Source organism: Eriocheir sinensis, chromosome 4 (assembly GCF_024679095.1).
Source record: "Eriocheir sinensis breed Jianghai 21 chromosome 4, ASM2467909v1, whole genome shotgun sequence".
NCBI classification, from domain to species: domain Eukaryota; kingdom Metazoa; phylum Arthropoda; class Malacostraca; order Decapoda; family Varunidae; genus Eriocheir; species Eriocheir sinensis.
Window position 1 is genome coordinate 13192674 of NC_066512.1, and position 13277 is coordinate 13205950.

The window sequence follows — 13277 nt, forward strand, 5'->3', positions numbered from 1 at the left end:
CCTGTGACCCAATACTCGCTCGCTGGCAACTCTGAATATACCTCATTGATCACAGCGACCCGTGAGTGAACCACATGCGACGCGTGATAATGTCAGTCAATTCTCAAATTTGAATTTGCGACGGGTACTATAAAAAAAAAAATACTACTGCACACACAAAATGTCCCAGAATACTGGTAAACCGTGCGCCGGGAATCAGAGAACTGGATCATTATTATGCCTCTTACACATAGGGCTAACTTGCTAAGCTATGGATGAGGTTATTTTTTGTGGCGCGCATTGACCTGCCGTAGTATAAGCATGCGGTTGGACTGCATCCCAGCACTACACAAGCCGTCTCGTGGGTGAGACCACATAGGCTAAAAGTAAAACAATATCTGAACTCTGAGTGACCAGTGAAATAACACCGAAGCAGCCCGCTGACTTTTTCGTCCTAATGCTGTCAGATACACAGCCCCATTCCTACACTGGCAGAAACATGAGTATATTCATCCGTGAAAATGGTAAGAATAATTATAAGACTGTACTCACCAGAGACCAGCGTACATTATGGCATCGTGGCGCTAGTGTAGGGGGCAAGGGATCGGTCCAAAACTTGTACACATTAATGTGGATCATCACCACTATAGCTCTGTGAACACCTTATCCATGTGAGCACCGTTCATGGAGCTCGTCGCCCCTGGGACTAACATGTAGCTTTGTCCACCACGCGGGGGTTGTTGACAGCAGCCGACGCCGGGAGGGAGGCCCGCGCCTGCCACGCCATTATTACGTGCACTACGCAAACACCGGTGTATGGTCAAGCAGTATATAGTAGTCATCGGACTGTTTCAACACCAGTAAATCACTGAAAAGACTAAGTATTTTCCCTGGGAAGGCGAGTAGTGCGTCACGAGTCCACATAACACACACAGGCAGTGACACGAGCCGCAGCGCCACCTGTCAGCCGCAGGGAAGGCAAGATGCGTAAAACTATATAGGCTTTGAAGTACAAAACAAATAATATCAATTGAAAAATATGATTTTTTTCAAAGAGAAAAATAATCGATGTTTGGCAATATATAATGAGATCATCCCGACTGAATGGGCTAGTAGAGGAAATGGTGCAAATATGGGCTACCATTTTTTTCTCCAAATATCTGAGTTTTAACGGCGGTTAAAGAAAATAATATCCGCAATATAAAATATGTTATATTTACTATATGCTAAGCATGCAACGTCCTTTAATATCATTACAGTTTTCTGTAAAATAACTTTCCTCCTTCAAAGAATTGGGTATCTCTCTACCAGCCGTCTGGGGGGTTGCGCGCACAGAGTTATATAACTCTGTGGTTGCGCGGCATGCACCGCCTTCCTCCATTGTGGTGTATCCCCAACGAAAAAAAAAATAAATAAATAAATAAATTTAAAAAAAAAACTTTTCAATCACTCAAAATCACTGGGGGTGCAAATATGGGCTACCTATATCAAATATATTTAATGGTGTATATAAACGGTTTAAAGATGGAAAAACTGAACTCCACAGATTCCTATAATTAATTACTTTTTCATACACAGCCATAAGTAATCACAGATGAAAGATAACTTACTCCTTTTCAGTATTGTAATAAAATATTCCCGTATTATTTTGTTAAATAAAAAAAAATGTTTGGAAAAAAAACTTTTAACTTGTAATGATTTACAATAGGGGCACACATATCCATCCATCCCAGTTCCTGCACATTTAGTGTGTGCTCACATTGAACACATCATAGAATGTGCCCACAGTGAACACATCATACACTGAACCCACAGTTCACCTCTTTTATCATCAGAAAACTTCCTGTCACAGAAAAGACAGGCAGCATCTTCATCTTCTGGCTTTTGTGTCCCAATAGGCATTTCTATCTCACTGTCACTGTCACCGTCCTGTAAAATACCTGCACCATGTCCACTGTCTGAATCTTCAGTATAGGGGAAGGTGGGGCAACATGGCACAGGTGGGTAATATGGAACACCCCGTTTTTCTGTTTTTTTAGCTTCTGCCAGTTATTGATAAGGATATGTAGCTACTTACTCCTCGGCTCATTAGTCAGCTGTAACATCGGAGCAAGTTTGGACGCCGTCGTTTGTTTGTGTGTGAAAAATCCCAGAATATTTGATCACCAGCTGATCTATTTCTAAGGGTCTGATAAAATCGTGTTTGTAGGAATATTGTTATAGCACCATACTAATATTAACAAGTTAGTGCCCATTGTTATCACCCTTAACAATGCCATCTCCCCAGTTCCTTTATATTTTACCCATACTCACGAGTTCATTGTGAAAGAAGTATAATGATGTAATGAGAGTTGTCCTTTATCTGTTTAATCAAAGTACTATATAGCTTTGCAGTCACGGTCAGTGGCGTCAATATTTACACTAGAATTATATTCATATCAGTCGTTCATCATGTTTTCTTGTGCTCACTTAAAGTATCAACCCGCACATTAAAATATACCCGGTTTTCTTTCTTCTTGTATAAAATATATACATTTACATTAGACAGATTATGAAAACGGAATTCATATTCAGATTTTACCATGGACAAGGCAGACATCCTTGTCTCTGGGCCTGAGTACTGATCTGCTGGTGCTCCCAGTAGCCATTTATGACCCAGCTCCAAGAGCTAAACCTCTAACCTGTCCTGATGGGAATATAAACATCCATATTACAAAAAATGAAAGTGTATTTGCAACTCGTTTCTACATTATTAAAACAACCTCACAGGAACACATAAGTGATCACCTCCCACAGCAAAATTAGTATGTAAAGTTCACAGTATCAATCAGCATTGTACTCAGTCCAATCAGTGTAGTAAAGTACAAAAATACTTCATAAATTTTCTGAATAAATCACATGAAACTGCAGGCATGAACCACACCACAGGTGACGTGGTATGTACTGTTGAAACCTCATAATGGCCTCCATTGCCAGGGATATTGTTTAGGTGTTATGTGCAGTGAAAGGTTATGCTACAGTACACATGGATGGCTAAAGTTAAAACTGCTTCCACAAAAGAAATTATAAAATTCTCACTGTGTACCCATATCATGTGTAAGTATAGCCTGCCTCCACTTCAATAAAGCTATTCCTTCTTGGCAAGACAGTCATCAAGCTTAAGGTAATAATTTACAACTAAATGCGTGACTAAAAATAGTGTGATACAAAGGTGATGACGAAACCCTACAGGGTTCTAATGTCCAGACACATGCTATGCACCAATTCTATGAAATGTTATGGATAATCCCTAAAGAAAGTAGAATAAATCCCATGGAATACCTGCAGTGTTCACTTAATATGACCCTAATTAAATGCAGAAATAAGTAAGTTTTCCTTTCCCTGGCTTTTATAAAAACAAGTAAAAATAGCATAATAAAACACGTTCAGCTGGGAGACGGTAAGCAATACAAAATACTTTGCTGGACTGCTTGTTGACAAATCCATTAAACCTTAAAAACCTTAAAAAAGGCCCCAACCAACTATGGCTTCCTTGACATAGGTGACTGGGATAAACTCAAGAACTTTTCATAGTTTTAATTATCTCATGGATCAGCAGCAGAAGCATAAAAGAACCTCACCAATAGGCCTCACAAACATTTCTAAGAAGCTATTTGCTAAGTTTCCTTACAAGATATTATATAAACGTGTAACAGCTACTTGATTCTTGCATTTAGTATTTGAAGAGAAGGTAACTATACAGGAAATATTAGCTTCTATCATGATTGGTTGGGAATAGGACATTAAAATCAGTGTTATCGATATGTGCATTTCCCAACAATAGTAGCTTTCCTTACAACCTAATGTCTAAATAAATAGTTTTCAGAAAATTAATAGTGCAAACAATTACAATCATCCTTTGCAATTTGACACGAGTGAGTTGAAGAAACCAACATAACTCTCAATACAAGGGTGGAAATCTGGATGACTATTTTGATTATGTATTACAAAGATCACAATATAGATCTCATCAAACTGTTAGTATTTACTCCACAAGATAAAGCCTCCAATTCCAATTCATGTTTTACAGCCAATGAATCAATCAAAGTTCATTACATTAATTAAAAATATTTGCATTATATTTTCTTTAATAACTTTCACACCAATAGCTTTACATTTCCATTAACTTTTCTTTCCTCTCAAAGCTTACTCTTCCACCCTGCTTGTGCAGGAAATTAGGAGACTGTAATGGTGATGATGATGATGATGATAAGAGGGTGACAATTATGTAACTGAATCAGCATTTCAATTTGCCCTGATTTTTTTCTTAACAGTAAGACATTTGGTTCACCAGCTACATACATGCAATTTGTGTTTGTAGTTACACCAAAAAACTCAAGATAAATAATACAAATATATTCAGACTTGGTATATAGGTACTGTATTGATGGGAAACAAGGCAAAGGTATCTGGATTATAAATCAGTCACCGTATTTATCATGATACTAAAAATATGCTGGTAATTAAATTTATTACTATGCTACAAATTATAATTAAAGAGAGACATGTGTAGAGCAATCAGCATTACTATGAACAAAATAGTAAAATTAAAATAGAATTATATAAACAGACAGCTTCCTTCTTTACTAGTGCATTATCACTTTCATGAAACAAAATATACTTTGCATTGCTTATAAACTTCCACTGATGGCATTATAAAGAGAACAGGAGCTTTAGGGTTGAGATCTGCCTACTAATGGATAATAGTGAACAAAATAAATGTATGAAACTAAACAAGAAAAATGGGACAGGTATTTTAGTTACTATCAGGACTGGCAAGCTGATTCTTTTTAAGTTTTGAACCTTGAATGCCATGCAAAAGCACTGAAAGGCCCAATGTCCTAAGTGAGGTACTGAAACACTGCTACTGAATATTTCCTCTACAGGCATTAGCAATGTAATTTCACCTAATGAGGGTCAAGGATTTACACTTACTGTTTACGCTACAACTATCACTCAAGGAATAGCTCTATAGTCATGTCCTGCAGGGTGTTTAAGTTGTTACATAACAAAAATAGTATACTATAAATTAAATGACATATAAAGTAGATAAATACTTTGTCTTCTTTAGCAAAATACATACTTCAATGTGTGGCGAGTAGCACGCCTAGCTTTAAATCCTCGGACCCAGACAGTCAGCTCACGAGCCCACCCAGTTGTTCATCTCCTCTTTTGCACTGGTCAATAAATGGGTATCCAGGGAAGCCTGGGGAGGGTAAACAGTGGTAATCTGAATATCCAATGACCCCACAAACTAAAGGGCTAATGAGAGGTGACTACTGAGGCCATGTGCAGCTATGTCACAGACCCCCAACTTTACCTTTACTAAAGTATTGTAAGTGGGGAGCATATAAGCTATAGACACTTTTCTCCACCTCTAACCCTTAAGACTGTAGTGGATAGAAACAGATTACCCCAGGATGCAGGGTATGTGTCACCCAAGTTTACCTTCCCCAGGCACTCATAAATAACCAACCAGAAATGGAGGATGAAAAACTGGATGGACTGTGCAAAGACTGCCATGGCCGGAATCAAATCTGAGCCCACAGATTCATAACTAGGTATGCTAACCACTGTATGAGATATCTCTTTTCTCTCTGCCCAGATTACAACAATACCATGAATGATGCTTTATTTACCAGACCATTTAGTACTCAGGCAAAGTAAAATTGTTAACTGCAACAAAAACCTAAAACAACTGCCTTTGGACATGACTAAGGCCCACACTTGGTGTTGCATGACCTAGAAAATACATGTTGACATACAAAATACCTCAGTTACTGATAAAAGATCCAACAAATAACACTTGATGACAGACCATACAGAAAACAAAGCCCGGGTGTAAAGAAAAAACTAGCCTCCAACAGGATCATTGAGGGGCGGGAGGCAGTGTTGGCACCCCTCAGGGAAGGCACCTTTCTCTGCATGGGGTCTAGAAGTTTACTACAACTACTCCGAGAGGAAGCACTTAGGGACACCACACCCTGCTCATCCACAGAGTTCTCCCGTGAATAATTTGTACACATATATAATCAATCCTTAATTCATTAATAAAACCAGATCTCCTGAATTCTGAACATTACATGGGGGATCCCTTATATTAATGGGGTTTTACAGTCCCCAAATGCCCCCCCTACTAACTAGCTTGGGAGGTGACCACTCCATGACCTGGAAGTATGAAGTTGAGTGACCTTGATGGCACCTCATTCCCTCACATCATGTAGAGTAAACATATTTGGCAGGTCCTCAGCTCTTCACACCACACATATTTCCTTGCATTTCTTATCTTGTACATGTACTTAATAAAGACTTTTCATGAGTAGTTTCAATAATTTATAACAAATTTAAGCCCTCAACAGTCGGTACTTTTTACGAGAATGATTAAGTCTCAGATGCAATGACAAATGAGCAAGAGGACACATAAAAGACTGCTATTGGAAGAATATAGCCTAGGTGAGGGCTAAGGAGGGTGACATGGGGTGCTCACCAAGGCCAGCAGTGTTACTTCATTCAAACATTCACACATTTACTCTAACACACATACAGGATAGTGGAAATCTAGTCAATGCCACACCCAAGTACTTTTACAATTAGTGTTTGGTGAGGAATTGCACTCAGACACCCTTGCATAACAGTGAAAATGACTCCACAAGTCACAACTACTCATATACTCCATAAACATAATCAAATCCACTACTACTCCAGTCTGGTTTGGGTGATTCTGAGGCACAAACCAATTGGCATCATAATTTCATTTAGTTACCTCAAAATCTGCCTGTGAGTGGCTTAGAAGATAGAAAATCATTAAGGCCTAACAAGAGACAAAATCAGGTGTAGTGCCTCAGATAGCTACACCACAGGTCTGTGAGCAGCCCAAACTCAAACTATATAAAAGGTTCTTTACTGAAATGGGTGGTGATGACCTCACCTCACCAAGAGGCACATGGGCTACTACTGTCTGCAGCAACTGTGTGTAACTAACTCTTATGGGACCTCCTGCGACCCAGGTGAGGGGGCCCACACGGGACAAGTTCTGAGTGAGACGGATAACCTTACACATGACTGCTGCGCCTGGAGGCTGTGTTACCTGGCTGCAGCAGAGGCTGGGCCCTGTACTTTGTACTCTTGATAACTGTAGTGGACACACTACCCCAACATCCCCTTCCATAATCTCTCTGTAATTGATATTAGAAAATGGATATATAATTCACTTCACATGTTGGACTGGTGACAACCCTTACAATGGCCTACCATTTGTGATCTCTTTTGTCTACCCTTATAGGTTTGTGCTTCACATTTTATTTTTTCCTTTTCAAGACCTATAAATTACATGATTCATTTCCATGTCTACAAATCAAAGAACTAGTTATGATGGTTATTTTAGTATGGTTATTGAAAGAGTGCTTGACTCTTCTTGTCCCTGTACAAGCAAAGAAAACTAGCTTTCATTTTTCTTGGAACAACTCAAAAACATGTTATTACATGATATCAAGGTATTAATCTCATTCCTGGATAATAGTACGGATAACCCTATTATCAACAGATTGTGTTTCTTCTGTCTTATATTTAGCACATATCTGTAAACTTTGTAATCTTATTGAATTTTGTGAGAATGCCTCTGTTCATATATTCAACTTACAACTGGCATTTTTTTTTAAACCACCAAATTAATAACTACCACACATATGTGGTATAATAATCTTCCTTATTGTTAGTAATTCCTGATCATTAAAAGTGATTGCTAAGTGAGCAGCTTGAGGGCAACAAATCAAGGGGGTGGGGGATGCTGGGGATCTGCATGTAACACACAGATTGGGGTCATGGCTGCTGGGGCTCTGTGGAGGAAGAGGAGCTGTTTTCATGAGATCAGAGACCACACTACTACCATATCTAGATGTCATCCAACTTCTGCAGCAAACATATACTGTTACAAATTTATAATCTCTGTGACCTAGCATCCCATTGCCTCAAGTCTAATTCCACACAATTTATAAACCTTATAGATTATTTTAATACTTTTTATGTCATTCCTAAACCCAAAATGTTTATCTTTTCTGTGAATGAAACCATAATCTTTAACAATGAGCATGAAAAAGAACTTTGATACCAAACTTCTGTTCCCTTTTAAAAGCAAAATGAATGAAAATCCTCACACCTTGTGATGGAGGAGTTGAAGGGCAGTGGTACAGTCTAGTCACCAGCCCTCACTATGATCCAGCTAGCCTCAGCAGCCATGACAGAGGGCTTGGCCAGCCACATGCATACGTGTGCAAACAGACAGACGTACAGACAAAGCCATACCAACTCAATTATCCAACACACACACACACACACACACACACACACACACACTCTCTGCTCTAATAGTACACATTTTCTATTGTACACATTTTCTATTGTACACATTATCATAAAGAAAAATAAAACATTACTTCAGGCAATCCCAGTTAACATTCTATAATTACTGTACTGATGGTACCATCTGTTACACTGCCTGTACAACTCTGTCCTAAAATTAACTAGGAGTCTTATGCTTACATGTACACACACATTCACCAGTCAGGACCCAAAATGAAATCTTATTGCTGATAACATTTTTAAAAATCTGAACAATTACTGAACAACAAACATATTAAAGTTAGATTTAAAGACAACATTCCATGACTTTTAACAGATTTGAGACAAATATCAAAAGAAAAGAAAGCAAATGTCAAATGCCTTACAACAGTTGTTAAGCTGTGATGTGCTGACCCACATCATCAGGTTGTTTGTTACTGGCCTCCACATGTACCACCACTCACTCCTGACCTCAGCCACTCCTTGATTCCTGCAGTCCTAACATCAGCTACAGCAACTATCTAGTGTGCCTTTTAAAAGCCAACTATCCAGGTCCTCAAAGGTGGTCTGAAATGAATCCAAAACTTTAAGTCAGGACTCCAGCATATGACCCCAACAGTGTTGCTGGAGTCACATATGTAGACATCAGCCACAAAAGGCTCACAAATAATTACCACCAAGTCCAGGGCTGCAGGTCACAGAGGAGAGGTGTGAGGCTGAAATACCAATTACATAGTGTCTTTCGAGACACAACACTGTCAAGAGTCCAATGAGCTTAAGTAATTCTTTTTGATACACTGAGGTAAATTTAACAGATGCATTTACTTTAAATTAACCACCCTACTTAGTAGGAAATGAGGTGTTGATGATGAATGATGATGTACTTTGAGATTACTGTAAGCCAGAGTCAGACTTTGATCTTCCTCATCACTGCAGTTGCTACCCAGTAACCACCATCTTATGTGTTCAATGGACCACAGTGTTGCTAGAGCACGGCCCTGGATACCAATGGTATGGCTGAGCTGCTCCTCCAGTTTTTCCCATCAACCCCTTTCTAGAGGTCACCACGTGGCCAGAGACAGGCAATCCCTAGTTAGTCATCACCATCCTCCAGCTTCCTCTTCTGCCCTCTGGGAACCTCACCTGCAACATCACAAGGGTCAAATAAATGACAAAAATTGCAAATACGGAAAAAAATAAATGAAAATCATGGGGTGTGTGGTGTGTGAGGTCCTGGCAATAGCCAGAAATCGACTATAATGAGCTTGCTCTTGTCAGGAGAATACTTGCTAGCAATTGTGAGTCCAATTTGTGATCAGGCCATGGTGAAAAACACACAGATTTATTAACACTAATTCTGATTCTGTTCGATAATGCGCAGACATAACACTATATAATGCGCACACATAACACTATAGCATTGGAAAAGTGTTTACATCACACAAAATTTACATTATGCAAACTCACCATGAACACAATAATAATTTAAGCAGCACTGTCTTGCAACTAGTATTGCATAGTGAAATGAATCGAGATTTCTATCATATGGCTTTTCAGAAAATTAGCCACCATCTGATCAATTATATGTGCAGCTCCCTGTTGAAATAATTAATAGCTCACTTTCTCGCAAGTTTTCATATTTTCAACAAACTCCAAAAGGAACATTCAGTGATCTGGTGAGATGTTATGGATTTCAGGTAGGTGTAAAGTGGCAAATCTTTCAACCATTTAATTGCCAATGATCATTATATAATAGAACAGTACCCCCACTGTAACATGGGCTCCCCGGCCCTTTCTGTGTTCACAGCAGTGAGATCTCTTTAACCAGGATTTACAGCAAACATATGACACTTACCATCTTCCTCACCAACAGCATCCTCCTCTTCCTCTTCTCCACCCTCCTCAACTTCATAATCATCATCCCCTTCCTGAAACAAGTCACAAAATAATCATTAAAGGAAAAAATTATAGACTAATTATTCATTGTATTGAAGTTTTATTGTATCATAGTGTTTAATATATATATATATATATATATATATATATATATATATATATATATATATATATATATATATATATATATATATATATATATATATATATATATATATATATATATATATATATATATATATATATATATATATATATATATATATATATATATATATATATATATATATATATATATATATATATATATATATATATATATATATATATATATATATATATATATATATATATATATATATATATATATATATATATATATATATATATATATATATATATATATATATATATATATATATATATATATATATATATATATATATATATATATATATATATATATATATATATATATATATATATATACAGTAAACCCTCTGGTATCTGGGTTAATAGAGCCACGGGGGCACCCGGATATGGGAAAAACCTGGATATGGTGTAGGTTAAGTCTACGGACTCGAAAGCCCAACTTTCAATCATGGCCAGCCATAGAGGCAACGACAGAGTACTGCATACGTGCTTCTGTCCATACTCATATGGTACACCCCATGGCTTTGTAGCAGTCAGTCTGCACCAGGGAGTGTAATACGCGCGATTGACGTGCTCCGGGCACTGAGAAAAGGGTTCAAGCAGCGTCGTCACGGTTAGCACTCGTGGCAATCTCTCCCTGGCTTATCACAGTCCTGCTGCACCTTGGGGGAATCTGTTACTTGGGATTCGGCAATTAGGCACGACAGCCTCAGCCACTAACCCATTGCTGGGGTGCCTAGTCCCGTGTTCAGAGGCAGCAGCTGATGTTCCCCTGCCTGGCCAATCACAGCAGCGGGGCCTGGACCCAACACAGAAAAGCCCAGATATTTGTGACAGCTTAACCGCCCAAGTCTGCACCATCATGTTTACCACATAGGCTTTCTGGCAGACCCAGCACTGCCACAAGAAACTTTTAATGGGTCCAGTTTTACAAAACTGGAAGGCCGACGTTCTGTGCTGTTCTTAGGTGTGCCCCCGCGGCTTTATCACTGCATAGCTGCGATAGCAGCCTCGTGGCTAAGAGCACCGCGGGCTTTACCACCTGGGTCATCCAGAAGGCATACCAGAGTGATACCCGAAGCGGTCCGGGCCAGCAAAGGGCATCAAGTGCTCAAAGCAGGCTTCTATACGGACGCCCGGGCAGGCACCCCAAGGCGCTACCCTGGCAATGAGCCCGAAGGCCCACAGATGCCGGGCAAGTACGTCAGGCCGCCCCACTCTGAGTGTGAGTGGGGAGGATAACCAAGGTGTCAATGACAACCTGGTGCATCCACTTGCGTGGTGATCTGTGGCTGTTTAATTACATTGTGTTGCCCTTGCAAGCCAGGGGAGGCGGGTACCCCCTGCACAGTGCATCCAGCGGGACCACGGGGAGTCCAGCCACAAGAAGTAACCACGATTTACGGCCAGCCCGCACCTCCAGATCGGACTGGCCCATGGGACTCCCGAACCCCTGCAGACCCCTTTACTTGCTTTACCATAATCATGGTAAAATCCTTCTTTCACATGTCGGACCGAGGGCGGTACTTATCCGCATTTCTTATTCCGCCCTCACTCCCGCTGGAGTGCTAGCAGACCCGCACACCTTCTCCACGGGGACGGAGCCCTACTCACCTAGTCCAGTCTGGATTTAAGCAGTCATCAAGGCTTAAGCTAGGGTTCGCACTGTGTGTTTCATTTAAACAGTCCTTTGACACTCCCGCCATTTAAACCTGCACTGCCTTGACTCTCATCACTTCGATATGGTCTGCAGCGCTCGGCAAGAACGATTACGTGCCAGGTGTACTGAGAAGCACACAGCTTTCCTGCGAACCTTCGCACCAGGACGTCAATATCATTGCTACGTGCAAGCTGGGGCGCGCCTTATGGGTGCAGTACGCCGCTCAGGCAGAGCTTAGAGGCATCGCACGGGCAATTTGAACTTTTGGCAGCGTGCGACAAATTTTTTTTTTTTTTTTTTTTTTGGAAAAAATCAAATATTTTTGGAAACTCCCGGATACAGCCGAGGTCGGATACGGTACACCCAGATAACTGAGTGTTTACTGTATATATATATATATATATATATATATATATATATATATATATATATATATATATATATATATATATATATATATATATATATATATATATATATATATATATATATATATATATATATATATATATATATATATATATATATATATATATATATATATATATATATATATATATATATATATATATATATATATATATATATATATATATTTATTAATTATATATACAGTCAAACCTCACCATTTGCGCACAAATGGGTGATCTGAAGGTGCACAAATGGCGAACTTAATAACCTATGTGGAAAAATACATATGGGCGGTCACGGCCCAAAACCCCCTACCACCAAAAAAAAAAAAAAAAATTTAAAAAAAGGGGGGGGGGGCTGGCAGGAAACACGTCATACTCACGGCCAATCTCTCGCTTTTTTTTTTTTCCACTGTCCACCTTCTTAATCCTTCCACCTGTACTATGGTCATCATCGGGTTCTTCCAGGGTTTAGGCTTCGATGACGCTGCATGCAGCATGACGGTGGTGCAAAGGTGAGGCAGAAAACATCAAATAATCGCAGTCACCACAAGACAAGGAGAGGCGATCGGGTTACGGCAGGAAATGACATGTTGTGTACATTGGCAGTGTTCTTCACAGGCGGCAGAGGGCGCGCAGGTGGTAGACAGCTGTAGCTCGCCAGCAGACACCATTTTGCTGCCAGAGCAGCTAGTAAACATCCTCAGAAGATCAGCGGACGCCATTTTGCTGCCAGAACAGCTAGTAAATGTCCTCAAGATCAGCGTACCCCATTCTGCTGCCAGAACAGCTAGTAAATGTCC

At 39.5% G+C, this 13277-nt stretch overlaps 1 protein-coding gene across 1 annotated transcript in view; it reads right to left on the minus strand.

Annotated features, from left to right (window-relative positions):
- Positions 1-2689: 2689 nt before the first annotated feature.
- Positions 2690-13277, minus strand: part of LOC127008548 (acidic leucine-rich nuclear phosphoprotein 32 family member A-like) — a 43173-nt gene continuing 32585 nt past the window's right edge. Inside the window, exons 7-8 of the mRNA XM_050880725.1 lie at positions 10211-10283; positions 2690-9498 (exon numbers count right to left, since the gene is read on the minus strand). Coding sequence (XP_050736682.1) covers positions 9449-9498; positions 10211-10283 — 123 coding nt within the window. The 3' untranslated portion in view covers positions 2690-9448. The remainder of the gene's footprint in view (positions 9499-10210; positions 10284-13277) is intronic.